This window comes from Gracilinanus agilis, chromosome 2 (genome assembly GCF_016433145.1).
Source record: "Gracilinanus agilis isolate LMUSP501 chromosome 2, AgileGrace, whole genome shotgun sequence".
NCBI lineage: Eukaryota > Metazoa > Chordata > Mammalia > Didelphimorphia > Didelphidae > Gracilinanus > Gracilinanus agilis.
In genome coordinates this window covers 587,368,487-587,395,218 of record NC_058131.1, presented here as the reverse complement: position 1 = coordinate 587,395,218, position 26,732 = coordinate 587,368,487, and the positions used below count along the sequence as shown (strand labels likewise).

General features: G+C 35.0%; 1 protein-coding gene across 1 annotated transcript in view; it reads right to left on the bottom strand.

Annotated features, from left to right (window-relative positions):
- Positions 1–26,732, bottom strand: part of LOC123234197 (protein FAM169B-like) — a 125,444-nt gene that overhangs the window by 79,903 nt on the left and 18,809 nt on the right. Inside the window, exon 3 of the mRNA XM_044660132.1 lies at positions 195–331. Within this exon, the coding sequence (XP_044516067.1) occupies positions 195–331 (137 nt within the window). The remainder of the gene's footprint in view (positions 1–194; positions 332–26,732) is intronic.

Sequence of the window (26,732 nt, the reverse complement as noted above, 5' to 3'; positions counted from 1 at the left end):
ATATTTAAATTTTGTACATTTGATATATTTATACGTACATATATTTGTATATAAATATATACACATATTTTATATATACATACATATATTGTATATTATATATATAAAACAGTTCACAATTCGATTATATATCCCAAGTCAGAAAATAAGAAAGTATTCGTTATCATTCAATGCTAAGAAACTTGTCACATTACCTTTTCACCGGTAGGAAGAGAATAGTACTGAGGAGGAGAAGTACCAGCTTGTTCTCCAAATGTGGAATAGTAGGCCAAAGTGGATTCTTGAACCATTTCGGGATTATCTTCCAAAATATCCACAGGGTAAAAGTGTGCTATGGGAAAATGACAAGACGCTTAGACTGATTGGAGTTAAAGGGGGAAATCTCAAATATTAAAAAGGATTTAAATTTCACTCTCTAGTTTCTGCAATGATGCTCATTTGTAATGAATAGGAGTGGTAGCAGCAGGCACTCAGGGAAAATAGAAGATAGTCATGATGGTCGGGATTGCACCAACATTGATGGTTTTGAGTTAAATATGCACACTCATGAATGCCTGCAGAAGACTGAGCATTCTGTTCAAGAGACCAGGTTGCTAAAGACATCCAGGAATAAATTACAGAGATTTCCATTTCCATCACAATTTCTCATTTATAAATGTTTGTTGAATTGGATTGAACTGAATTTATATTAGAATACGGGCTTCCTTCTCTATATCTATACTTTCAGCATTCTCTATGTAGCTTCCACAGCTACTGGCAGTGGCCACATTAATGAACAGATCACAGGAAGGCTTAGGTTACTTTGCACAAAAAATAGCTGGAGTGAATTTGGTGATCCAAATTCCAATATTTTATCCTACCTTTCAAATTCACCTTATGGGTTCAAGAGGTTTTGCTACTTCCTGTCCCTACTTATACTGCTTCATTAGAGTCTGTAAATCCACTCAGTAATACACTTCACCTTAATGGTTGGTCCAAATTCCTAGGCAAACAAGGAACATATAAATGTGTAGGCGAATGGGCAGATGGACTAATATACCACATATAACATATTTTTTTCAAGAATTTATACCTTTCACATACTTTATCTTTACATTTTCAGAAGAAAATCAAGAAAATTTTGCCACTGTATAATTAAACCCACCCACTCATCCCCCCCGCACAAACACACATATTTCAACTTTCTTTGGAACAACAAAATCCTTGTTAATAGAAGTTTCTCAAAGCAGTCTGGCCTGATTTTACAAAGTTAATTTAAAGGAAAGGGTAAAGGAGTGCCACTGACTAGAGTGACATCTGTCTCCCTTTCTCTCCTGGAGTCATGGTTATAAGACTCTAAGATAACTTAAGAAATCTCCAACATTATAAGAGAGATGCACCAACAGGGAAGTTAAAGCTCCAGCTGCTGTCTGGTCCTTCTGGATCAAAGGTGTATATATATCAAACTTGAAACTAAAAAGGAAATATTCTATATTATGTAATTTTGGGGGGCATGTATATGTTGCTCATGTAGGGTTATATGTGTCGACATCAGTTTGTCAAAATGTGGCTGAAAAGGGAAGAATGAATAGATATTTCTAGAATCTTTTCCATCTGCCCTTCTCCTGGGCAGACTTTAATTCCTGCCAATGAAGGCAGAAGAGAAGGAAGCAGATGAGGGAAACATCAGAAGCTGTACTATGATCTCAGTAAAAGGGTACCAGACTAAACTTTTATCTATCTGACCCAAAAAGTCTAGGGAAAATAATTTTTAGATTCAAAGTGAATTATCCCTTAATGAAGGAGTACTCTAAACTATATAGCCCTTTCTACCAAATATCAGTAACAGAAAGACTTCACAGTGAATAACAAATGAACCTATTTACCCAAGACAATACCAAACATAGAAAATAAGGTAAATTGAATAGATGAGAATATGCTAGACAATAGATTGTATGATTTCTCTCCACAGGGAGCAAGATATCTCAATTCAACCAAAAGAGATAGTCCCAGATGCCATTCAAGGGGAAAATCTCTGAAGTCTCTGGTATTAAGGTGCCAACTCATCCACATGTTAGCTTCTTCCTAGTCTTTTCCTTCATGGACTTCTTCCTGAAGAGAATCTTGAGCCACATGTCTTCTGTCTTAAGCTTAGAAGCCAGAAAACCAAGATCTCTTCTCTCTCAAGTTTTGGCCAAGTCTGCCTAATACAGATAGGAAACACTAAGTAATCAATCTCCACCAAGAAAGTCTTAAAAAATGAGCTTTGAGCCCTTGGTTCCATAAGCCTTCCAGTCACTTGAAAATCACTGTCCTCTTTCTATTTTTTCTCTTCCTAGACTTACTACATGCATTCTTTCTATTTTTCCCCCCAGCAGATTAAGAATTTGTTAAAGAAAGAGAGAAAAGTTAAGGATTCAGTTTTCACATTTCATTTAAATTTTGTAATTGCAACAGCCTCACTTTTATGCCTCAAGATAGTCTAATTTCAATTTCACTTTGGGCTTGTGGACACTAATAAATTGTTTGTATACTACACTATACCTATACAATTGGCCCACTAAGCACTACTGTTTTCTGAATCTCCAACTCCTTTGGGTCTTCATTTTCTTCATCCCAATCATTCGGGTGAACAGGGGTAAATAACTCACTACAGGTAAACAGAAGAAATGCTGTTGTGCAGTGGGCATTATACTAGTGTGTCTCTTGTATAACATTTAAAAAAAAACAGAATATAATATTTCACAAGTATCTGAAGTTTTAATAAACATTTGCCTATTGAAATTGCTAAGTCCTTTCAAAGGCTTTCGGTTGGTTTTCCCATTGGAAAGCCAATATTAAAATGTTCACTATATATTTATATATAGCAAATAAATTCATGAGGAGGTGAGGAGTCAAGAAACAGAACTTCTTCAGTGCTGTCTTGTTTATTACCATTGGCTAGCTCTAGGTTGCAATATTTTGGACCTCAAAGACTCGTTTTTAGACCACCTAAGTATAAACCAAAAATGGTACCTACTACAGTTACAACTTCTGCTGGGTTAGTGACTATCTGCAAGATTCCAAAAATACCCATGTGTACCATTTTAAGTTACAACCTAGAAATTAAGCTCCTGCTTGACAATAGGTTCAATTGCTGTTTCAGGATAGTTTATTGCCAGGGTAGAGATGACAGAGGATCTCCCAACTTCCACTCTAAATCAGGCAGGCACGTGTAGGAAAATACACATAGTGTTTGACATAAGAACATTATTAATGGACTCCTGTAACATGGCTGGACTGAATCTTACCATGGGCACTGCCCCTTTACACATTCCCTTCATGCCAAGAGAAGAAATAAAATCCTCAGGCCACTGTAGATTGGGCAGAACAGCTGTGTAAGGAAAGGGCCACACCATGGATCCTAACCACACCACACCCTAATGAGTTGCCCCCTTGAGTAAGGAGACAGTCCTCCAAGTGTTTCCCAAGAAACACTGCAGGCTGCAAAACATATTCAGGTAAATGTTGGTTTAATACAGTTGGAAGAAACTCATGTATTTTGCTGCTTCTGAACCATCCGATCACTTTCTTTTTGGGGTTAAACCCCTGGAACTATCAAATTTCCCTAAATGAATCAAGGATGGATTTAAATGTTCCATAGAAAGAACATATCTAATCTAGACATTTTCTTACCCATTACTCCCCAAACCCCCTAATTAAAAGTTTGTAAGGTTTTGGGAGAGGGACATTTGTTTTCTTTTTTTTAATATAACAAACACTTGATAATACATGTTGTGTGCAGATGCAAAGCATCTTCATTGACACATTTATCTGCTTCTCCAAACTATCTGTTATTATCATCATAACATACATTAGATGTGAATTTTTCTAGATTTTTTTTAAAGAAACTAATCTTTGACAGGTATTAAATTATCATTATTAAAGCTTAGGAAAACAGTGAGCTATATACTTCAACCATAAAGTCCTCTAAAATAAAATGGCCATTTAGAAAAAAAATCTTATAACCTCCTTACATATTTAGAAGATTTAACTGTGAACCATACTTCTTGTCCCTTTGCTGGCTCAGCTGTGCTTCTAAGCAGTGCCAGGTTGCTAGCATAAATTAATCCTCATAAACAACAGTGAATGTCGGGAAAGAGGTGTGCGCTGTAGAATATTTTTAACAGTCGCAAAATAATGTGGCACATTTGCTAGTTTTCCTTTTAAAGAATCGCTTTCAAATGAATTCCTGAGACTGGAGCCATTTCAGCAGCTTTGGAATGTGGGGACTTAAAGATTCCATAGGACTCAAGAAGGCAAGGGCAGGTTTTTAACCAATAAGAAGACGGGATTCCTTTAAATAGTTTTATCATATGCAGCAGTGGCACAAGAGTCCATTGTGTCCTCCAGACCCAAAAGGGTGTGATCTGAAAGGGCAATGTGTGGAAAGGGTTACCAAGGTTTTTTGTTGTCTTTTTTTTTTTTTTTTTTTTTAAGTAATAAAAGACGGCCTCTTTCTGAAGCCGCAGAGGAGGTACCATATAACCATAAGGAGTGTAAATTTAGAAACGAGAGGCCTACTGCGTTGTAGGGATTCCAGACATTCCAACATTCACACATTGCTACAGAGCTCAAAGGAGCTGCCATCTTAAAGAGCCAAAGCTGGTAAACAAGGTCATTACATCACAGAGGGCCTGATTCAAAGGCAACAATGGAGAGCAAAAGGAGAGCTAGGTAGGGATTGCTCAATTTACTGGGACAGATCAGTTTTTTGGTGAGAGAAGGGGCAAAATCTTGGGTGAATCAACAGATGAGGTACCAATTCCCAATTTTTTGAACTTTGGAATTGATGTATACCTTTTTTTTAACTTCCTCTTGGGATATCTCCCTTGTCCCCCCACTCCACACACACAAACCCCTCCATGCCATCTGAAAACTTCTGCAGTTCTACTCATACATATAAAATAGTTTGGTTGAGTTTCTGGAAAATTCAGCGCTTGTGAAAAAATGAGTAGTAAGGGAACTGGACAGAACATCTCCCTTCCCTGCTGCTGGCACCCAAAGTAGCCAACACATTACAAAGCTGACCTACAACACACCTGCTCTTTTCTTTTCGGTGCACAGTCCACACATACTTTTGCCAATGACCTAATCTGCCGCCTTTATGATTTCATTCCTCTACTCACTGGGCTGAGTTACGAGGTGGCTTTGTGGAGTAAACAAATATCTGACATTTTTACACATTCACTGGAGGCAAAAGTGAGACTGCCAAACTCATTTCGCTTGTGATCGAAGACAGATTCAACTGCGGGTTTCCAGATGTGAAACGCTAACATGCTTTAATGGGTTGAACTGCACAGGAAATATTTTTCCAAAGCCAAAAGAATGTAATCTTTTCAGTACAATGTAAAATGCTTTTATGTAAAAGCACACAGTTGAAATTAAAGGTTTCTTTTATAATGCACGGCAGACTGTAAAAAACTGAAATTCCCAAACAAACCCCATATTTAAGAATTCACTTTAAACCTATGTTTACAAAGTCACTCCAAAAACAAAGAAGGCAACAAATTTAAAGTGTTCTTCCATAAATAAATTCAATTTAACAACCTTAAATCACTTATATTTTTTCAGATATAGTTGATGTCTTTAAATTGCCTGCCACCTTGCTTTTCAACAGCTTCTTTAATTAATATACTTTTGAGAAATGTACTCATCCTATTCTTTTATGGTTATTTTATCACTACTTAATTCACAAGCCAATTAGATGCAAGTCCTAACAATCGATTACTTCTCCAAGCAGGAAGCTCATTCGATCATAAACAAAATGGCCAATATATGCAAAAGATGACATCTAATTTTAAATGGGGTAAATTCTCCCCATAAAGTCATTAATTAATGATAATGTGCTATGAGTACTCATATTATAGACCACCTTTTGCTTTAGTCAGTATAAACTACAAATACAACAACCTCATCAACATATAGCAATACAGTTTAATTTTTAACAAAGCAGAATTATTTATCTTTTACTCCTCGCAGTGAGATAGTAAAGATATCTTAAATAGTCATCATGCTCTCAAGCACTCTTAATTTACTAAGAATATATATCCAGATCCTTCCATGTAACCATTATCCAAAACAAATAGCAAGTAGTCAAGAAAAAGGTTTGTCTTAAACCACTGAAACTTAGTGGTACAGATAAAAAATTAATTTTGAATTATAGGTCACTGATAGCTATTCTGGACTAAACTTTCCATTGATTTGCTTTTCCTGTGAAGATATGGATTTCATCTTTCTCAAATGCAAGTTAACCATTCATATCCTATACATGATAATTCTGAAACCCTTAAGTGGAAAGAAAACTACACTGAAATTTCAACTAAGATAATTGCTACCCTGAAATTTAGATTGAGTCTGGAAGAGTTATCTCAAAGGTATTAGAAAGCATGAAATGCTAGAGATACACTAGAGAAAGAACCCAAGTTGACTCTTTTATGCAGTTATAGCATTTGTAGTTATTAGTACTTATTCTACAGAATGATTACAAATATAGAAAATAAACTGCAGAATTTCACAATTTCAAAGGACCCAGAAAGTATATTTAAACCTGATATTATCATGTCACACTAAGATACTTAATAAAAATGGTTCTTTTTTCCTTCTTTTCAGGGTTTCCTCTCCAAATAATAGTGATTTTGAATTTATAAATTAATTTCCATCTAAAATAATTTGAAACACATAATTTTACAGAAGGAATCCTGGGAGAATTATATAATGTATTCAAAAATCACAGAACAGGCTTTCCCACTGACTTCTGGGAGGCTTTTTTAGCTTCTCACAGGAGGACACACCAAGAGCCAGCTACCAAGCATGAGCAAGAGAAGGCCTTTCTCTCCTCCCAGGCACCAGAGAAGATGCCCAGGAATGCACGGTGCTGCAGTTATGCCAATTTACCAAAGCAAGTGTAGGCTCGATGCCCATTCTGTATTTCAGAGAGAGAGGGAGGAGGAAGGAGGTTGCCAATTACATCTGTACATCCAAACTGCTTACCTAGGTGGGGATGCTCCTGCTCAAGCCCAAGCACCAAAAACCCTGAGTCATCTTTTATTCTCCAACTCCACACCACTATCAGTTGCCAAAATCTAGCGCTTCTACTCCAACTAGCAATTGTACCTAATGGGAATCTCCTTGCAGGGGAGAGACTACCATGCTTCTCTGTCAATACAGAATGAAATGGATACAAGATGAAAGCTTGACAACATTCCTCATCCCCTATCCACCACCCTTCATTCCTTCAGGACAGAGACCTTTTTCAATTTTATCTTTGCATCCCCAACTCCTAATCATGTTCTTGGCCCCTTACTAGATGCTTAATACATGCTTACTGATATCCTAATTGATCTCATTTTATAAATGAAGGAACTGAGGCTTGTCCAGTTTAAGTAACTTTCCCCAGATCATACATCTACTAAGTTTCTGAGGCAGAATTCAAACCCAGGTCCTCTTGACTCCAAGCTCATTATTCTTGTATATTCTGCCAAACTGCAACAGAACTTTTCTAAGCTTTGAGTTCCTCACCCGTAAAATGGGAACATCAGCTAACTGTTAAAATGGTAAGAAGCAAGTGAGATGATATAGAATGTTTTGCAGACCTTAAAATACTACATAAATAACAATAATGGTTGAATTGTATTCAATACTACAAATATTACTTATATTTGTAATATGAATTACTTATAGGCATCTACAGGGAGTGTGAATAGAGAACTGAAATTAGAGGCAGAAGATCTGGGTTCAAATATGGCCTCAGCTATTTACTAGTTGTATGATCCTGGGCAAGTAATTTAACCTTTATCTGCCTCAATTTCATCATCTGTAAAATGGGGATAATAATTGCAGTACCTTCCAGGGGTGTTGTAAGGAGAAAATGGTTTAATAATTTTTTAAGCATTGCATAAGCCTTTAAGCTCTATAAATGCTTGCTATTTCATTACTATAATGATATAACATTTCAACTTAGCATCAGAGAATTTAAATATTATTATAACTCCATATAACATCTTTCTTAAAAGTGTAGGAACTTGTGTGATCATTTTTTAAAATAGTAGAATGAATACAAGGAAGGGTGGAGAGATGAAGACTCAATGTGACATAAGGAAGAGCAGAATTAGGGAACAAAGGCACAAAGAACTTTATTCCCAGGACTTGACTGACAAAGTCTTCAGTTTCCCCACCAGATCAGAGGTAGGCAACAAGCAGAAGCAAATTAACACTTTGATTTGTTGAAGATCATCTTTTTTTTTTTTGCCAAAATATTCTTAGCAAAAAATGAAAAAAAAATTGGAAGACAGAATGCAGAACATATTATAATTCTCTAGCAGATGAGCAAAATTATCACTGAACAGAAGAAAGCTTTACGGAAGGTTTCCAGGTGGTGTTGGTGGAGTTTTTATTACCAAGTAATTGACAGGGAGCCTGGTGCTCTGTTAACACATATTTAATATTGGCCAAATCACAACATGTCATTGCCTTGGCTGAGCAGAAATCGTTTTGTCCCAAATCTAGGATGGCAAAATGTGCAGATGATTTTATACACAGCCCACTCAAAGGTTTATGTAATCCCAACTGCTGTCAATGGGAGATTCTGATCCTTTCAATACAAATGCCTCCAAGATATCAGATCAATAAGCCCAGAACTAAAATACATGATACCTTCTGGGTTCAGAGGGGAAGTCAGATGTAGGGATTCTTTCGGAATCACATTTGGGACACAGGTGGGGAGGCGGTGTCTAAAACACCTGCCTTCTTTTCCTAAAAACGTCCAGAATGATAACAATAAAAATAGCTCACATTTTATCAAGTCCTTCAGTCCCACTTTGCAAAGTGATTTACATTCATTATCGCATTTGAACTTAGCAATAACCCTGTGAGGTAGGGACTATATTTACCTCCATGTTATAGAGAGGCAAACTGGGGTTCCAACAACAACAATAATAATAACTAGTCTTTATATAGCACTTTTAAGGCTTGCAAAATACTTTACAAATATTATCTCACTAATCTCAGGACAACCTTGGGGGTAGGTGCTGTTATTATCCTCATTTTACAGAGGAGGAAGCTGGGGGAAGACAAATGTTTAAGTGACTTACCAACAGTCACACAGCTAGAAAGTGCCTGAGGCTAAAAGTGAACTTCTTGGACCTTCCTTACTCCTATGTTTTATCCTCTGCAAAACCTAGCTGCCCCCAGTTTACTCCCAGCTGTGATCTAGGTCACCCAGCTGGGGTCCAAAGCATCATTTGAACCCAGGTCTTCCTGACTCTACATCTAACACACCTCTTTTTCCTCTCCAGAGAGAGACTTCTGTCTTTGAAGCTCAAGGACAAATAGGTGGCTCAGTGGATTGAGAGCCAGGCCTAGAGATGGGAGGTCCTGGGTTCATATGGGGCCTCAGACACTTCCCAGCTGAGTAACTTGGGCAAGTCACTTAACCCCTAGACTTACTGCTCTTCTGCCTTGGAATCAATACATAGTATTGACTCTAAGATGGAAGGTTGGGGTTTTAAAAATTAAAGAAAGAGTATGAGACTTACCTGACTCCTCAAATCCTGAATTGAACTAGGCAAGTTCAAGTAAAAATACCAAGTTCCAATTTCACTCCCAACATGAAGATATGTGACAGCCCTGAAACCACAGGAGTGATGCCATCCTAGCATAGTATTTGTTCGACATGGGTCTGGGGTCCTGAACCACACATACTCCTACAGCACAAATAAGGAAAATATTTCCTCTCCCCTGCATTGCTGTGCATTCATTTGTAAGAGAACTGCATTGAATTTCTGCAACTTTCCCCAAAATCATTACTTTTTTTTCAAACCCTTAACTTCTGTGTATTGGCTTCTAGGTGGAAGAGTGGTAAGGGTGGGCAATGGGGGTCAAGTGACTTGCCCAGGGTCACACAGCTGGGAAGTGTCTGAGGCCAGCTTTGAACCTAAGACCTCCCATCTCTAAGTCTGACTCTCAATCCACTGAGCTACCCAGCTGTCCCCCAAAATCATTACTTTTAATGGACAAAAGATTTATTCCCAAAATCATATCCCTGTTTTATAATCTCTGATCAATCAAAATTTACCATGATGTTGAGAAGATGCCTATTTTCAGATAGCACGACCAACCTGGAAGGGCTTCATGTAGAGGCTAATGATTCCTGGCCTCTGCTAAGATTCTGCCTCAGATTCCAAGCATCTGCTAACCAAGGACCAAGTTAGCTAACTTTGGAGGGTGTATCTCCCAGAGAGAAGACTGAAGGGAACAGAATGAGTGTCAGTTTCCAGGACTCAGAACTTGTTATGGTACAATGTGGAGGGATTTGTCATATGTTTCAGTGGAGGTATCACACTGATAAAAATCAAAACTCTTTGAAAGAAAGTATCATTCAAACAATAGAAAAGTTTCTGAAGAAGAGAAAAATCAGTATCAATATGAAATAATCAGCTCTATGAGCAGTAGTTAAGTGGAAACTTAAATTGTGAAATTAAGGAAGCAACCTGGCTTCTGATTAAATTGTTGGGCATTTTGGGAAAATTCTACTTAGGTATTAGACATTATAAATGTACACTCTAGGACTTAGTTGAATGAATTGCATGGGGACTATTCAGGTCAAGCCTAAAAGATTGTAAAGTACCCTATTAATATTAGATAAACATTGAAATTTCTTAATAGGTTCCAAAAGTCTAATGGAATGATGTAGATCACACTAAACCAGTCTTAAGTGACTATGGGGATCCCTTGTATAGAACTGAAAATGTGGTCAAGGAATATATTCCAAGACAAGGTCCAAATGAAATTGCTTTGTGCAATCTATATTATTTTTGGTTGTTGTTGTTAAGCTTTTACTTTTGTCTTGGTATCAACTCTAAACCAGAAGAGTGACAAGGGCTAGGTTAATTAGGCTTAAGTGACTTGCCCAGGGTCATATAGCTAGGAGGTGTCTGAGACCAGATTTTAACAATTCCTCCCAGTTCTAGGCCTGACTCTCTGTGATTTAACTGATATAAGGAAATTGCAGGGAGGAATCTCTGCATACCACTGCTGAACCCTCAGGTTTGAAGAGCTGGCAAAATACTAAAAGGTTAGTTTACTAACTAAAGTTAGACTGCCAGTATGTGTCAGACACAGACTTGGACTTAGGTCTTCCTGGCAAATTTTAAAGTACTATATAACTGTCTGTTATTATTACTAAAATTTATACCATTATAATTTTTATTTAAAATGGAGGACATTACAAATAATTCAACTTTTGTAAAGGAAATAATCATTTTTAAATGTGCATGTCTTATAAATCTGGATTTTTACATATTAGATTTTTAAAAACTGGGACACATAAGTAATAATAAATTAAAAGTAATGCAATCAATATCCAAATGGAATATTAGTGACATAGTTCTTTCCATAGAAATTGATGAGCATATTAATGGAGGAGAAATAACCTTTGGGCATCATTCTAAAAATGTTAATCATTTTCTTTCTGTTGAAAGAAGTTATATAGAAATATATAGAAAGTTATATAGAAAGAGTTAATAGAGTAGAAAACAAATGTTTAAAAGGTTTTATATAACAACAACAACAACCATAATAATAAGTAGGATTTATATAGTACCTAATGGTCTAAATAGCACTTTGTAAACATGATCTCATTTTATTCTCTCAACAACCCCAGGAGGAAGATGATATTATCACAGATTTAAGAATGGTACAGATAGATATCATATTGCAGATGAAAAAACTAAGTAGATAGAGGTTAAGTGACTTGCCAGGGTCACAGCTAGTAAATATCTAAATCCAAATTTGAACTCAGGTCTCCCTGACTCCATCTTTACTGACTGTACTACCTTGATGCCCCAAATCAACGTGATGATACTAACTAAATTGATTTACAGATTTAATGTTCTAAAAATTAAACTACAAATGAGCAACTTGCATTACAAAACTAGACAGGTTTAAAAACAAGAAAGTAGATCAATGGAACGAACTGGGTAAGCATATCCAGAAACAAGTAAACTTAATAGCATAGTATGCAACAAACTAAAAAATATAAACAACTTGGAGAATGATTACCTATTTGAAAAGAACTTCTAGGAAAAGTGGAAAGTAGTTTGGCAGAAATTAAGTTGGGACCAGCTTTCAAATGGAAAAATGATAAAACAATGGAAACGATAAAACACCCCCCCCCCAAATACTCCACCATTTGTAGAGTTGAAACCTGGGGAAAATATACTGGGTAGATACTTCTAAGGAGGTTGATGACAGAAAAAAGATCTGATATATACCAGAATATTCAAGAGCAAATAAGTGGCTCAGTAGATAGAGAGCCAGACCTGGAGAAGAGAGATCCTGGATTCAAATTTGACCTCAAACATTTCCTAGCTGTGTGAACCTTAGGAAGTCACTTTAAACCCAATTGCCTACCACTTACCCTTTTTTCTGCTTTGGAACTGATATCCAGTATTAATTCTAAGCCAGAAGGTAAGAGTTTAAATTTTTTAAAAAACAGAATAAAGTGATGCAATGTGAAGAAAGTAGGACCAAGAAAACAACATGCATGCAATCACTACAGTAATATGTGGTTTAGCAGATGAAAATGCCATCAAGAAGAAAAAAGCATTTCACACATCCAGGAATGAATTATACCTGTCCCCTGGGAACTAGTCTGTCTTCAAAGATGATTATCACCAGTTTGGAATCAGAATGATATATTTTTTGGCTAAAGCAACTCTCAAAGATCATCTACCAAAGTCATAGAAAGTTTACCATCTACCTCTGTGGAGGCAACGTCCATATATACCACTGCAATCGTGGATCCTTGAAATACAGAAGTACTATTTATAATAGATATGACGGAAGGAAGGAAGGAAGGAAGGAAGGAAGGAAGGAAGGAAGGAAGGAAGGCTGTCTCTTATNCCTACTCTGACTTCAGCAGTAGAAGGATCACATACTGAAGGAAAGAAAAGTTGGAGAGAATTAAAAAGTTTAGACATAATGGCAGACAAGGAGGAAGTATTAAAATCCACAACCATAGAAGGTTTGAGTATAGAAAGACAAAACACAGACAATTGCATTTCTCCTGAAAAAGAGAGAATGAGAGAGAGAGAGAGAGAGAGAGAGAGAGAGAGAAGCAGGAATAGAGGGGAGGAGAGAAAAAAATAGGTCTATTCAAGGATCTATATGTGACATTTTTTAATGTTCTGGCAAATACATAGGGAAAGGAGAAAAAATATGTGACCAGTTAAGACTGAACTAAAAAAATTATATATAAATACATATATATGTGTGTGCATATATATATATATAATATGTACATATTATATATATATATATGTAATCAGAAAACAGAGAAGCAAAAGAAAGAACATATTAAACAACAAAAAGATTTTTTTTTCCACTTCTGGGAGTAAAACTTCAATATTAGATGATGGCAGCGCATCCCAAGGGAAACCATGAAGTCTCATCAAATTAGTCACTAAAAATTTGACAGAGAAACCACTGCAAGGATATGACAGGGAGCAAGGCAAGCAAAACAGAAGTAGACTCTTGCATCTGTCGGTATCTTTATTATTAATTTTTATGATAAATAAAACCAGCTAATGGCCATCATTGATCAATAGATTAATAGATTGTGTCAGTGAGTATTCTTTTGTTCTCTACCTAATGGTTTGTTCACTTAACTAAAAGGCTATTGTCCTCATTAGTGATATAGAGGAAAGGGTGAAGGGTTTTTTTGTTGGTGGTGGTACTGGATTTTTTAATTGCCTTGAGAACAAAGAAGGTAACACAGGCAAAATTTATCTTTGTCAAATTGTAACAAACATCTTCATTTTGCTGTGCTCGCAACCCCTTATGAAAGAAGGAAGCATCCGTTAACCATTAGCTGGAAAACAGGCATGTCGACACTTGAATACACTAATCCTGATGAGCTTTAGCCATTACACACACACACACACACACACACACACACACACACACACACACATTCTCACACACACACATGTGCTCTAGTAGATATCCATCAAAAAACTTACTTCATGGGATAATGAACACAAGTTAACAATTATTAAGTGCTTACTGTGTGCCAAAAACTGGGAATACAGATACAAGCAAAACATAAGAATAGTCATTGCCCTCAAGAAGCTTACATCCTAATGGGGAAATGCAACACATAAGTGGGAGTTGAAAGAAGGAGAAGAGCAGGTAGGAAGGTACCCACAAGGGGCCATGGTGTCAAAGTCTAGGCATCCAGAAGCAGATTCAGGAGAAGAAATAAAGGTTTGCAATACCCTCTTATATTTACTCACTTATTATAAAAATGAATCTAAATTTATAAAGCAAAATTTTATCTTTAAGATTGTTCTCTAAAAAAGAGTTTCTCATCAATGTCTCTGGTTCACTAATATGCCTTGATAAATGTAACCACAGATGTTACCCTGTTTGATCCTCCTTTGGTTTTCAATATCAATTGAGGCAGAAAAAAAGAGAAATGCACTAGACAAACATGTCCACTACAGTCAAAGAGAAGGTCTGACCTACAGTCCAAATAGTAGAGAAATTCCCTCTAGATGGCTAGGTCCGGAGGGTGTTCTTCATTGCAGATGATAAATTCTGATTATGCCAGGCACCAGCATATCACAGAAATTCCCCTTACTATTATATTACAGTAAGATCAAGGATCACTTAAAAGATTGAAGCCTTATAAGGACCAGTTTTGGGACTAGACCTATGATTCCCCCTGTATGAGAAATTCCCTGGGGAAGAAGCTACCAATGCATATTGACATCTATTCTGCAACCTATAGTCTTAGAGGTGCTCAAAACACAGAAAGATTAATGAACTTGCCCAGGGTCATATAACCAGTACATGCCCAGGACTTGAATCCAGCTTGTCCTGCTCTGAAGCTAACTCTCTAAGGCTTCGCTGCCTCTTAACAATCCTTATAGGAAAAATTAAGTGAATTTAAAATACCTACTATTTGGAAAATAACACAATTTGATGGCCAGTTCATTAAGTTAGCCCACTGGTACACATCTTGGACAGGCATTGTAAATGAGCAATGAGCTGAGCCTAGAATTAAATAAAAAGAAGAAAGTAAGCTGGATTACATTTGGGGAATTATAAAACGTTTTCAATGATTCAACCTTCTCCTTGACACAAAAATGTATCATTTTTTAATCACCAATATTTTTCCAAGTAATGCTATATGATTACAAATCATGGAACAATATAATCTCAGAAGAATCAAAATCATGGGTGATCCAAAGGACAACAGGAAAAAAAAAAACAAATCATAAGCTGGGCACTGTAGGTTACAGTAAGCTTCCAAAGGCTGACTGTGGCACAAGAAGTGGCATAAGGGATACAAAGTCAAGTCAAATCAAGTTGTGTCAACAAGCACACATTAGGCATCTATTATGTGCCAGACACCATGCAAAGGACTGGGATATAAATAATCAGAAAAAAGTCTCCATTCTCAAAGAGCTCACAGTCTAACAATGCAGACAATATAAAATAACTATGTACAAAATGACAAATTGGAAATAATCTCTAGGGGAAGATTAGAAGGAGAACTGGGAAAGGCTTCTTTGCAAAAGGTAAGAGATCTGAGAAGGCCTGGGAGACAGAGAGAAGAAAGAAGAAAATTCTTCCAGGAAGAGGACATAGTAAAAATTCCAATAGTAAATAGAATATCTTATGTAAGGAACAGCAAAGAGGTCAATGCAACTGAATCAGTGAGTACACAGAGGGCAGTAAGACTGGAAAAGAAGGAAGTGGTCAGTTTAAAAAGAGCTTTAAAAGCCAAACACAAGGGGCAGCTAGGTGGCATTGAGAGCCAGGCCTAGAGATGGGAGATCCTGGGTTCAAATCTAGTCTCAGACCACTATCTAGCTGTGTGAGACACTGAGTAAGTATCACTTAAACCCAATTTCCTAGTCCTTACCACTCTTCTACCTTAGAACCAACAAACAGTACTGATCCTAAGATGGAACACAAGGGTTATGGGGGGGGGGGGGGGTTCAACCAAACAGAAGATTGGTTTTTTTAGACCATCCAAAAAAAGTATGATTGCAAATAGAGATGGGTCAGTCATGTAACAAGAGTAACAGATGATAGATTAAACAGCCTGAGCACTGCACCAGTAGACACAGAATATAAAAAGACCAAAGGACGGCCTCAAGCACATTGGATAGATGGGGGAGAAAAATGGACAAGAAACACAGAGAATGAGAAAGTATAGATGTGTTGTGGGCTGTGCCAATGGTGGTAGCATCACCATTAATAGGCTCATGATTCCACTGAAGTATTAAGATGTGCATGTATGTATATCAACATAAAGGTAAGATATATATGTATATATGTATGTATATGTATATATATACATATATATATATATATACACTGCATCATGACACCAATGAATATGTTATGTACTATGATGCAGATAATGCATGTGCCAAAAATAATGTTCAGAAAGTATTGACATGATATAATTTAGCACAAAGTGGAAAAAGAAACAGATGATGGTATCATGAAAAGAAGGCTTGTGCAAATGGTTAAAGTGTCAAAACATGGAATAGGTTCCAGAACAGGTGGCAGAGCCTCACCCATTCATTAGCCGTTCCTAATGTACTTTTCATTCGGTGAAGGGTCCAGGTGCATTGATTAGTGGCATATTTTGAAAATGTGATAAAGAGACGATGGAGATGGCTGTGCTTTGCTAACTAGGATTCGGATCATTGTTAGCTACGTTGAATAAAAACACCAGTCAATTTCTGAAAATAAAAGATAATCCAACTTCATTTTGAAGATTGGTTGGATGTAAATATAGACATCACAAACACACCTTCATCAATCTGAGTTCTACTCTGTGACCTTATACAAGGGATAAGTTAGGACTCTGCTCCTACCCATGAATTCCCAACAACTGAGAAGTTCTCTTTCAGGATACTATAAATATGCTACGCTGTCTATCATCTTGTTAGTCTCTTCCCATTAGGTCAACTGCTTTCCAGTATTTGGAAAGCACTTTTTTTAGAAAGCCTTCCTAACAATTCAACCCATCTTTAAATGGAATAGGCTTGCTCACATGGGTGCAGTGAATTCTCTGTGATTAGGAATTTTTCAACAGAGGTTAACACAGGGGCCAGCTAGGTGGCTAGATAGTTTGAGAGCCAGGACTAGTGTGACAGGAGGGCCTGGGTACAAATTTGGCCTCTGACATTGCCTAGCTGTGTGACCCTGGTCAAGTCACTTAACCTTAGCCTTTACTGCTCTTCTGCCTTGGAATCAATATACAGTATTGATTCTGAGATGGAAGGTAAGGGTTAAAAAATAAACAGAGGCTAACACAACAGTTTGTCAGGATATTATAGAAAGGATTCATGCATCAGTTTGAGGAAATGAATTTGATGAACTCTAAGAGCCTTTCTAATTCTGAGATTCTATGATTCTTTTGGGGCACTGTTGCTAATGCTCTGTTTTTGGAAAGAAGAGAAGTGGGTCACATAGTCTTTGCCTATGTACTGGGCATCAAATACAAAATTTAAAAAGAAAGTGAAATAGTCTGACCAAAATGAAGAGGTGGTAAACAGAGGCAGTGAAAATTACATGGCTTAAATTCAATACTTGGGCTTTGTACAATCTGTACAGCAATATACCTCTATACTTCTGCCTTTTAAAAGAGAATAATTGAGCTAGAAGCCCAGCCTATTTAAAGGCATATAGTTTGTAAAGTGCTTCCATTGCATCTAACTAATAAGCCTTACTTCAAGGAACCAGATCTGAAATGACTACTAATAATGCCCTTAGGTGAAATGGCCCATGAGTAATCTTTTTTTTTTTTCATAAGCCACATGACAACAAATGAAACTTAACTAATATGTTTTAATTTGCCCTAAATTGGTAATACAGCAAAACAAAGAGATGTTCCCTCATTTCATGAAGCTGTTTTTGAACTTCATAGGAATGAATTACAAGTAAGAATTACATCAGTGTAGCTGTTTGCCATCTGCTGTCAGGAAAACAGCTAATATCAGTCACTAAACTGTAGTTTAAAAGGTTAGGAAGACAACATGGAAGTATGTTTCCCTCTCCATAATTCAGCAAGAGAGTTCATACTTTGGCTGAAGAGGTCCCAAGTTTCTGCCAGTCATTTGATCACTTAAGGACTATGAGTTATTTAGTTTATCTGTGAGCCCAGAAAACCAAAACTTCATCTGGGGCAATTCTGATGACAAATCTCTTTCATACAAGGGAAGTAAACTTTAGCTACTAGGGATTCCCAAATTAATTAGCAATAATAAGGCTTTCCATTTCTAGATCTATTGAGGCAAAAACTGGAACTCAGGGGGTCAAATGAATTTGTGACATATAGAGCCTAGAGAGTCTCATGAGAAAACATGAAAATTTTGTTCTTCCTAGGACAGGACTTTGAAAAACCAAAACGAGGATTACAAAGAAGCATTCCAAACTGATAGAGGGGCTAGATACATCTCAATCCTTGAGTAAATTAGCTCTTAAAAAAATAATAAATTACAGTGAGAATTTAACACTAGCGTGCACTCCTTTTCTTTCTCTTCATACCCTAAAATTAGCTCTGGATTTTAAATGAAGAGTATCATATTGAGTTTTTAAAAAGCCCACTCTCTGAACCTTGCTCTTTGAATTAAAAAAAAAGGCTGATGCTTAAATGGAAACAAATTACATAAGATAAGGGGGATACAAGATACTAAATAAGGAAGACCAGATGAAGATACCTAGTAAGGGAAGAAATTAATTTGCCCTTCTCTCTGAATCAGAAACTTAACCCAGGGAAAAAACAAAAACTTGTTTGGTCTAACTAGTATGTGACCAGTAGTCCCATAGTAGTCATATTTAGACAAAGGAAAATTCAGCTATCCACACTAAGAGAGAATAGTGAGATAGAATGTTCAAAAAAGCAAATAATTTTTAAAAGTCAACTTTAAAGAATTTTTTTATATTTTTCTTTACATACAAATATCCTCTCCATTGGTGGATGGCTAAACAAATTATAACACACACACACACACACACACACACACACAAACACATTCAACCTCAACAAGGATATAAAAAGTAACAGAAAGAAAGGAAAGGAGAATATAAAAGGGAGAGTATTTTCAGAGTCACCAGCAAAACATAGAAAGGTAATACTGAAGAGAAAATTTAAAAGAAAAGAAAAATGGCAATAATTTGAAATGAACAGAGAGAAAACAGTATAGAGGAGAAAAGTTTAAAAGTTTAAGCAAAATCCAATATGCTTCAGATGAACACAAAAAAGTAGGGATTATAATTATGATTTTAGACAAGACAACAAAATGGACTTAATGTATGAAGAAGGAAATTATATTTTATATTATATAGATAAAGAAGGAAATTATATTTTGCTAAGAAGTAATATAGATAATTAATTGATTTCAGTACTCAACATATATTCCAAAAATGGCATAACTTCCAAACAAAATTAAATGGAGAGCTAAATGAATCATAAATTATATGAATGAATTATGAATGAATAAATTATATGAATGAATTATAAAAAGATAAAAACAACAAAACCATGATAACTGGAGAACTCAAAAAACTTACCCTTATCAGCCTAAGAATAACCAAGAAGCTAAGAACTTGAATAGAATTTTAGAAAAATTAGAGGATAGATCTCTAGAAATTATTGAATGGAAATAGAAAGAAATATACATATTTCTCAACTTGCATAGCACCTTTATAAAAACTGATAATAAATTAGGACATAAAAATTCACAAACAAATGCAGAAAAGCAGAAATAGCATATTCTTTACTGAATACAATGCAATAAAATTTTTATTAAATGAAGGTCCATTGAAAGAAATATTAAAAATCAACCAGAGACTAAGTAACACTTAATCTTAAAGAATTGTTGGGTTGAACAAATAATGAAATGACAGATAATTTCATGAAAGATAATAACAACAATGTGACAAAATTCCAGAATTTTAGAAATACAAAACAGTCCTTACGGGATATTTTATTATTCTAAATACTTTTATCTACAAAGAAAAGAGAAATAACAGGTTAATGATTTGGGAATATAATTAAAAACAATAGAAAACCATCAAAAACATTTTAATCAATAAAATATCAAAATAAAAATTCTGAATAAATTAGGAAAATTCAAAGGCAAAAATTAAATTAACAAATAAAACTGGGAGTTAGAAAAAACACAATAAATGATTACATAATTTATAAAGATTAAAGAGGAAAAATAAATTTAAAAATGAAATGAGTTCACAACAAATTTAGAAGAAATAAAGAACATTTTAAGAAATTTTTTACTCACTTATAATCCAACAAAACTAACATCTTAAAGTAAATAGTAAATGTTTACAAAAAAGAAAAAATATTGAATAATAGATAAAAAATAGATAATTTGAACAACCTAATTTCAGAGGAAAAAATGAAAGAAGACATAAACTTCCAAAGGTAAAAAGTCCAGGACCAAATGGATTTACCAGTGAATTTTAATTTACTTTTAATTATTAATTAATTTATTTATGATTTTATATGTAACATATAATTCATAATAATTACAAATATAATTATTAATTACTAATTGATTAATTTAACTTTAATAAAGTTCAAAGAAAAATTGATTCCAATATTATATATATTATTTTCAAAAATTACAAATGAAAAGATACTATTAAATTCTTTCTACGCCACACAAATATGAAATACTAAAAAATGTAAGAATGAATGGGCCTTTCCTTAAAATGATAAACTATATATAGGTACATAAACACACACACACATATATAAAACCACACATATGTGTCTATAACACCATACAGTGACATGTACATATATGTGTGTGTATGTGTGTGTGTATGTGTGTATATATATATGTGTTTGTATGTATGTATGTATATATATGGAGAGAGAGAGAAAGAGAGAGAACCAAGAGCTACCCTTTCCAACAAATTTAGGGATGACACAAAGATGTCAATTGTTACCACTTCTACTTGACACAGAACTTGAAACACTGGCTCCAGACTAAGATAAGAAAAATAATTAGAGAGAATTCATAGGTAAAGAAGAAACAACAACAACAAAATCACTTTTTGCAGATGAGATGATAGAATATTCAAAGAACTCTAAAGATTCACTGAAAAATTAATTGAAAATTAAAAACTTTAGCAAATTTGTCAGATATAAAATAAATCTACACAAATCATCATCACTTCTATATAGTACAAATACAATCTAGAAGGAAGAGAACTGTGTATTAATACTACAAACAAGTTTTACATAAATAAAGACAGACCTAAATAACTGGGTAAATATGAATTGCTCATAGGTAGATAAGCTAATATAGAAAACAATGACAAAACTACATAATTTGCTTATTCAGTGCTATCCCAAACAAGCTACCAAAAGATTGCTTTACAGAACTAGAAAAAAATAATGAAATTCACATAGAATTAAGGTCAAAGATTTTTTAAAAGATAATGAAAAGGAATGAAAATGAGTGCCCATAGTGCCAGATCTCAAACTATACAACAATTGATATTGGTTTAAAATAGAGACAAATAGATCAAGTAGTCTAACATTCAATAAACACAAAGACCTCAGCTACTAGATTAGGAACTCACAAATTCACAACAACAGCAGAGAAGATAGGGCAGTAGTATGGAGGAAGATCTTGATCAACATCTCACATCTTATACAAATATAAGCCCCAAGTGGATATGTGGTCTAGATATAAAACATTGTATCATAAACAAACAAGAGAAGCATGGGGGAAATTACCTTACTGAATCTATAGAGAGGAGAAAAGTTTATGACCAAACAAGGAATAAAGAGGATTATAGCAGAAAGAATGGATAATTTGATTAGATAAAATTTTAAAGTTTTTGCAAAAACATGAAACTAAGATTCAAAGGTTAATAATTAACTGGGGGGATCTCTAAAGCAAGTATATGTGATAAAAATCTTATTTCCAAGCTATATAAGGAATTCATTCAAATTTATAAGAGGATCCATTCCCCAATTGGTAAATAGTCTAATTGTATAAAAAAGACAGTTCTCAACAAAAAGAAACCCATGCTATTTATGAAATAAAACGCTCCAAATCACTATTAATAAGAAAAATGCAAATTAAAGCAATTCTGAGGTTCTGCCTGTTATATTTGTTAAAACTGCCCCCTCACCCAGAGTTCTCTGGGGGGGAGGGGAGCCTGGAATTATGGGTTGAGGCTTGACACCCTAGCTTGCAGGAATCCCTGTTGCACACCTCATCTCCACCAGAGTGACAAAGATGACAAAATGAAAATGACAAATATTGAGGGGCTATGAGAAAACAAAACCATCAATGCATTCCTGGGGGATCTGTGAATGGGCAAAACCATTCTGGAAAGCAATCTGGAGTTACACACAGAAATCACCAAACTATGTATGTATCCTTTGACCTGGCTATACCTCTGCTAAGCCTACACCCAAAAGATATAAAAGAGAGGAAAAGGTCCTTTTTTTTACAAAAATATTTCTAGCAGCTCCCTTTATGGTGGGAAGAAAACTGAAGGAATAGCTGATTAAGTTGTGGTATATGAATGTGATAGATTTATATGAATTAATGTGGAATGAAAGAAACAGAACCAGAACAATTTATATTATATCAATATTACAAAAATGAACAATTTTGAGAATTCCATAAACTTAAGAAGAATGAAGTGAGCAGAACAGAAATACAATTTATGCAGTAACACTATAAAAGCAAACAACCATCTAAAATTATAACTATGATCAATATGACCATTCATGATTTCAGAGGGCTGCTGTTGATCTATGCTATCCATGCTATCCATTACATAAAGTTGATGGACTTAGGGTACATACTGAGATATATTTTTTGTATATCGCCATCAAGGAAATTTGCTTTACTTGACTCTGCATATGTGCTACAAGAAATCTCTTTTTTTTTCTCAGCAAGGTGAAGGATAAGAGGGAGAGACAAATTTCTATTCAATTTTTTTCAAATAATGAGAGGGTTACTATAGATGTGAAATATAGTATAAAGTTTTATTTTTTTTTTTTTAACCCTTAATTTTTGGTGTATTGTCTTATAGGTGGAAGAGTGGTAAGGGTGGGCAATGGGGGTCAAGTGACTTGCCTAGGGTCACACAGCTGGGAAGTGGCTGAGGCCGGGTTTGAACCTAGGACCTCCTGTCTCTAGGCCTGACTCTCACTCCACTGAGCTACCCAGCTGCCCCCTATTTTTTAGTTTTATTGAATGATTTTGTTATAGGAAACTTTTCTCAATGTAGGAGTAACTATAAATGTTTATAATGTAAAAATAAAATACATGGACAAAACTTTTATTGTAGTACATTAATATCATGGAATATGATTCTATTATAACAAATAATGAACATGAATAGAAAGACTTGGATGAACTGATATTGGGTGAAATATGCAGTATCAAGGAAAAATAACATTTATACACAATGACAACAATTTAAAGAGAAACAATGATACACCAAGAAACACCTTAAACACTCCATAATTATAGTGAATGGGCTTGTCCTTGAAATAGAGATAAGAAAATATACTCCCTTCCATTCACCGGAAAAGTGACAGGACTCCAGATGTAAAACTCTGTAAATAGTGTCTAATTCATGTGTTGTTTAGTTTTATTGAACTGATTTTTCTCTTATTTTTACATTTCATTGTTAAAAGAGATGGATTGCTGAGAGAAAAGAAGAGATACATTCAGGGAAGGAAATTATATAAAAACCAAAGATATTAATAAAAAATAAAAGATAGAAAAGTTTATAGGGTTCTCATGTTCTGGGGATTCATGCTGCAGTATTTAAATTATATAATGGCATCATAAATTATAATAACAGCTAACATTTATAAGATGCTTCTTATTATTTAGCCACTTTTCAGTCATGTCCAACTCTTTATGACCTGACTTGGGGTTTCTTACCAAAGATACTGGAGTGGTCAGATCTTCCTGATGCCAAGTCTGGCACTCTAGTCACTGTACCACCTATAACTCCCATATAATATACAAATAATAATGACATTATGACTCCATAACTATGTCCTTCTAAATACAAATGACTAACTTAAAGTTGACCTGTCCTCTTCAGGCTTGCTAGTTTACACCTTCCTCCCTACTTTCTCAGGAACATCAACACTCTTTTGGGTGATATTTTCTTCCCTCGTGAAGGGAAATAATTGCTTTGGCTTAAAGTCCCTTCTTTTGGTAATTAATTAATTTACAAATTTAAGTAGGTAACAATTATAAAACAATTTTAATTGCAATTACTAATGGAGATTAAGGATTGATTTTTTTATTGATACTTGATTTTATTGATATTTCTTCAACTATTTTCTTTCAATAACTAGATATTTTAATAGCAACAAATGTTATTCTTGCTGTTAATGATGAATGCCAGATCTAGTAAACAAAATAATCACTACAGATATTAAGAATTGACAATTATTCTTTCTCAACCAGAAAAGGCATTGTACCTCTAGTAGCATGTCAAATAGATTCAAATAGATTTACTGTACACTCTAAAATAAAGAGATCATCCAAATTACTTTTTGGGCACATAATCTCAGCGCTGACTCTCTGAAAAGATACTACCATATATTATGGTGCCTATTTCTTAATAACTTTCTTAATGTTGACTAGCCACTTCCCTAACTTTGGTCAAACTTTGGTAAGGATGGTTAAGACTCCCTTATGTATTAATTCTCTACCAGCTAATGAGCATACAATCCTACTAACCATGTGAGCCTCACAAGCAAGGTAATGACAAAAAATAGGTTACTTAAAATAGAACGGACAACAAGGAAAAGGACACCGTAATGGGGGTTAGGGGACTTGAATTCTTGTTCATGCTCTGCCACTAATTATTAATTACTGTTAAGTAAATCACTTCTCTGTTTCAATTCCCCATCCTTAAACAAGGTTAATAGTAGCTTCTCTGTAATACCTATACTAGGCAATACCTATCTACCCAGAGTGTATGGTAAAGATTTTTAAAATATAAGAGATAGAAAAATAAAGGCACTGTTCTCTTAGAAAAGTAAATGACTTTTCTAAAATTATCAATAATATTAATAGCTAATCAATAACAACAATAAATAATAATTATATAGTGCTTATTATATCCCAAATACTATGATAATAAGTGCTTTACAATTATTATCTGGTTATTAAAATCATATACAAAGAAGTAAACACAAAGTGGAGATGGAATTGGTTCTCCCCATGACAATAAATGTTGAATTTTCATTTCCTAGAGGTTGCAGTGAAGCCAATTTACCACAAGAGGGCAGAGTGAAACTTCTGCTTTGCACATGCTCAGACCAAACCTTAAAGTTGAATATCAAACTTTTTAATCCCTATTGTTCCAATTTCACAGATAAGAAGGTATTTTAAAGAAGTTATAGAAAAGGTTAGAATTTTAACAGTAGTACCTCACCTTCACTGCCCAACTAAAGCCAGTAGCTTCAAAGAATCAGTGATTTTTCATCTATAGCACAATGGAAAAAAAGATCAGAGGAAAAAATTAAATTTAAAAAAAAACTTGCCATAAAAAGGGACTTCCCTTTTTCCAAGTCTATATGTTATCTACTATAAACTGAATTTAACCTCTTAACCTAAGGCATTCTAAACTTTAAAAATCTATACACACATACACACACAACAAAATCAGGAAACCAAAATACAATTAAAAACAATAATATCTATACTGTGTGTGTGTGTGGGGGGTAAACTAATACCTTAATAAATAGTGCAAATGTGAATTTTAAAAGTTTAAAATTAGAGAGTATCTAGATAGCAAAGTGGATAGAGTGTCAAGTCTGGAGTCAGTAAGACCTGGGATCAAATCGGGTTTCAGGCATTTCCTAAACTGTACAATCCAGGGCAAGTCACTTAACCCCTAATGCTACTCTTCTGTCTTAGAACTGACCGAAGGTAAGAGTTTAAAAAAAAAAAAAAAAAAAGGGTTAAAATTAGCTTTAGAAAGGCTACTAGAAAGGCTACTAGGAGGGGCAGCTAGGTGGCTCAGAGGATTGAGAGCCAAGCCTACAGATGAGAGGTCCTGAGTTCAAATTGGGTCTCAGATACTTCTAGTTGTGTGATCCCCATTGCCTAGTCCTTACTGCTCTTCTGCCTTGGAACCAATACACAGTAAGGAAGGTAAGGGTTTAAAAAAAAAAAAAGCTAAAAGATAATTAGACTATAAAACTTATATTTCGGTCACAAAATTGATTTTGTTTCCCCTGCAACCGTGCACAACATCCTCCATTATAAAACCCACTTTTCATACTCAGATTAGGAGAAATTAGAACAGGCTGATTTGAATAGACTCATTGATGATTCTTCCCCTTCCCTGACCCTCCCAAAAAAGGGATTCCTACAAAAAAGAAATGGAAATTCTCCTGAGACCAATTTTGATTTCTTTTAGGTCTCAGAGCAGTAATTTTTTTCTCACTATTTCACACAACTCAAGATGCCTCACAGTGTAAGTTGTCTAGAACAGAACATTATCTGCTTTCTTTAATAAATATCTTGAAATCAGCTCTCTTCCAGTAAAGCTCATATCTTTTACCTCAAAAGTTTAGGAAAGAAAGAAGGAAGGAAGGAAGGAAGGAAGGAAGGAAGGAAGGAAGGAAGGAAGGAAGGAAGCTGTCTCTTATACAC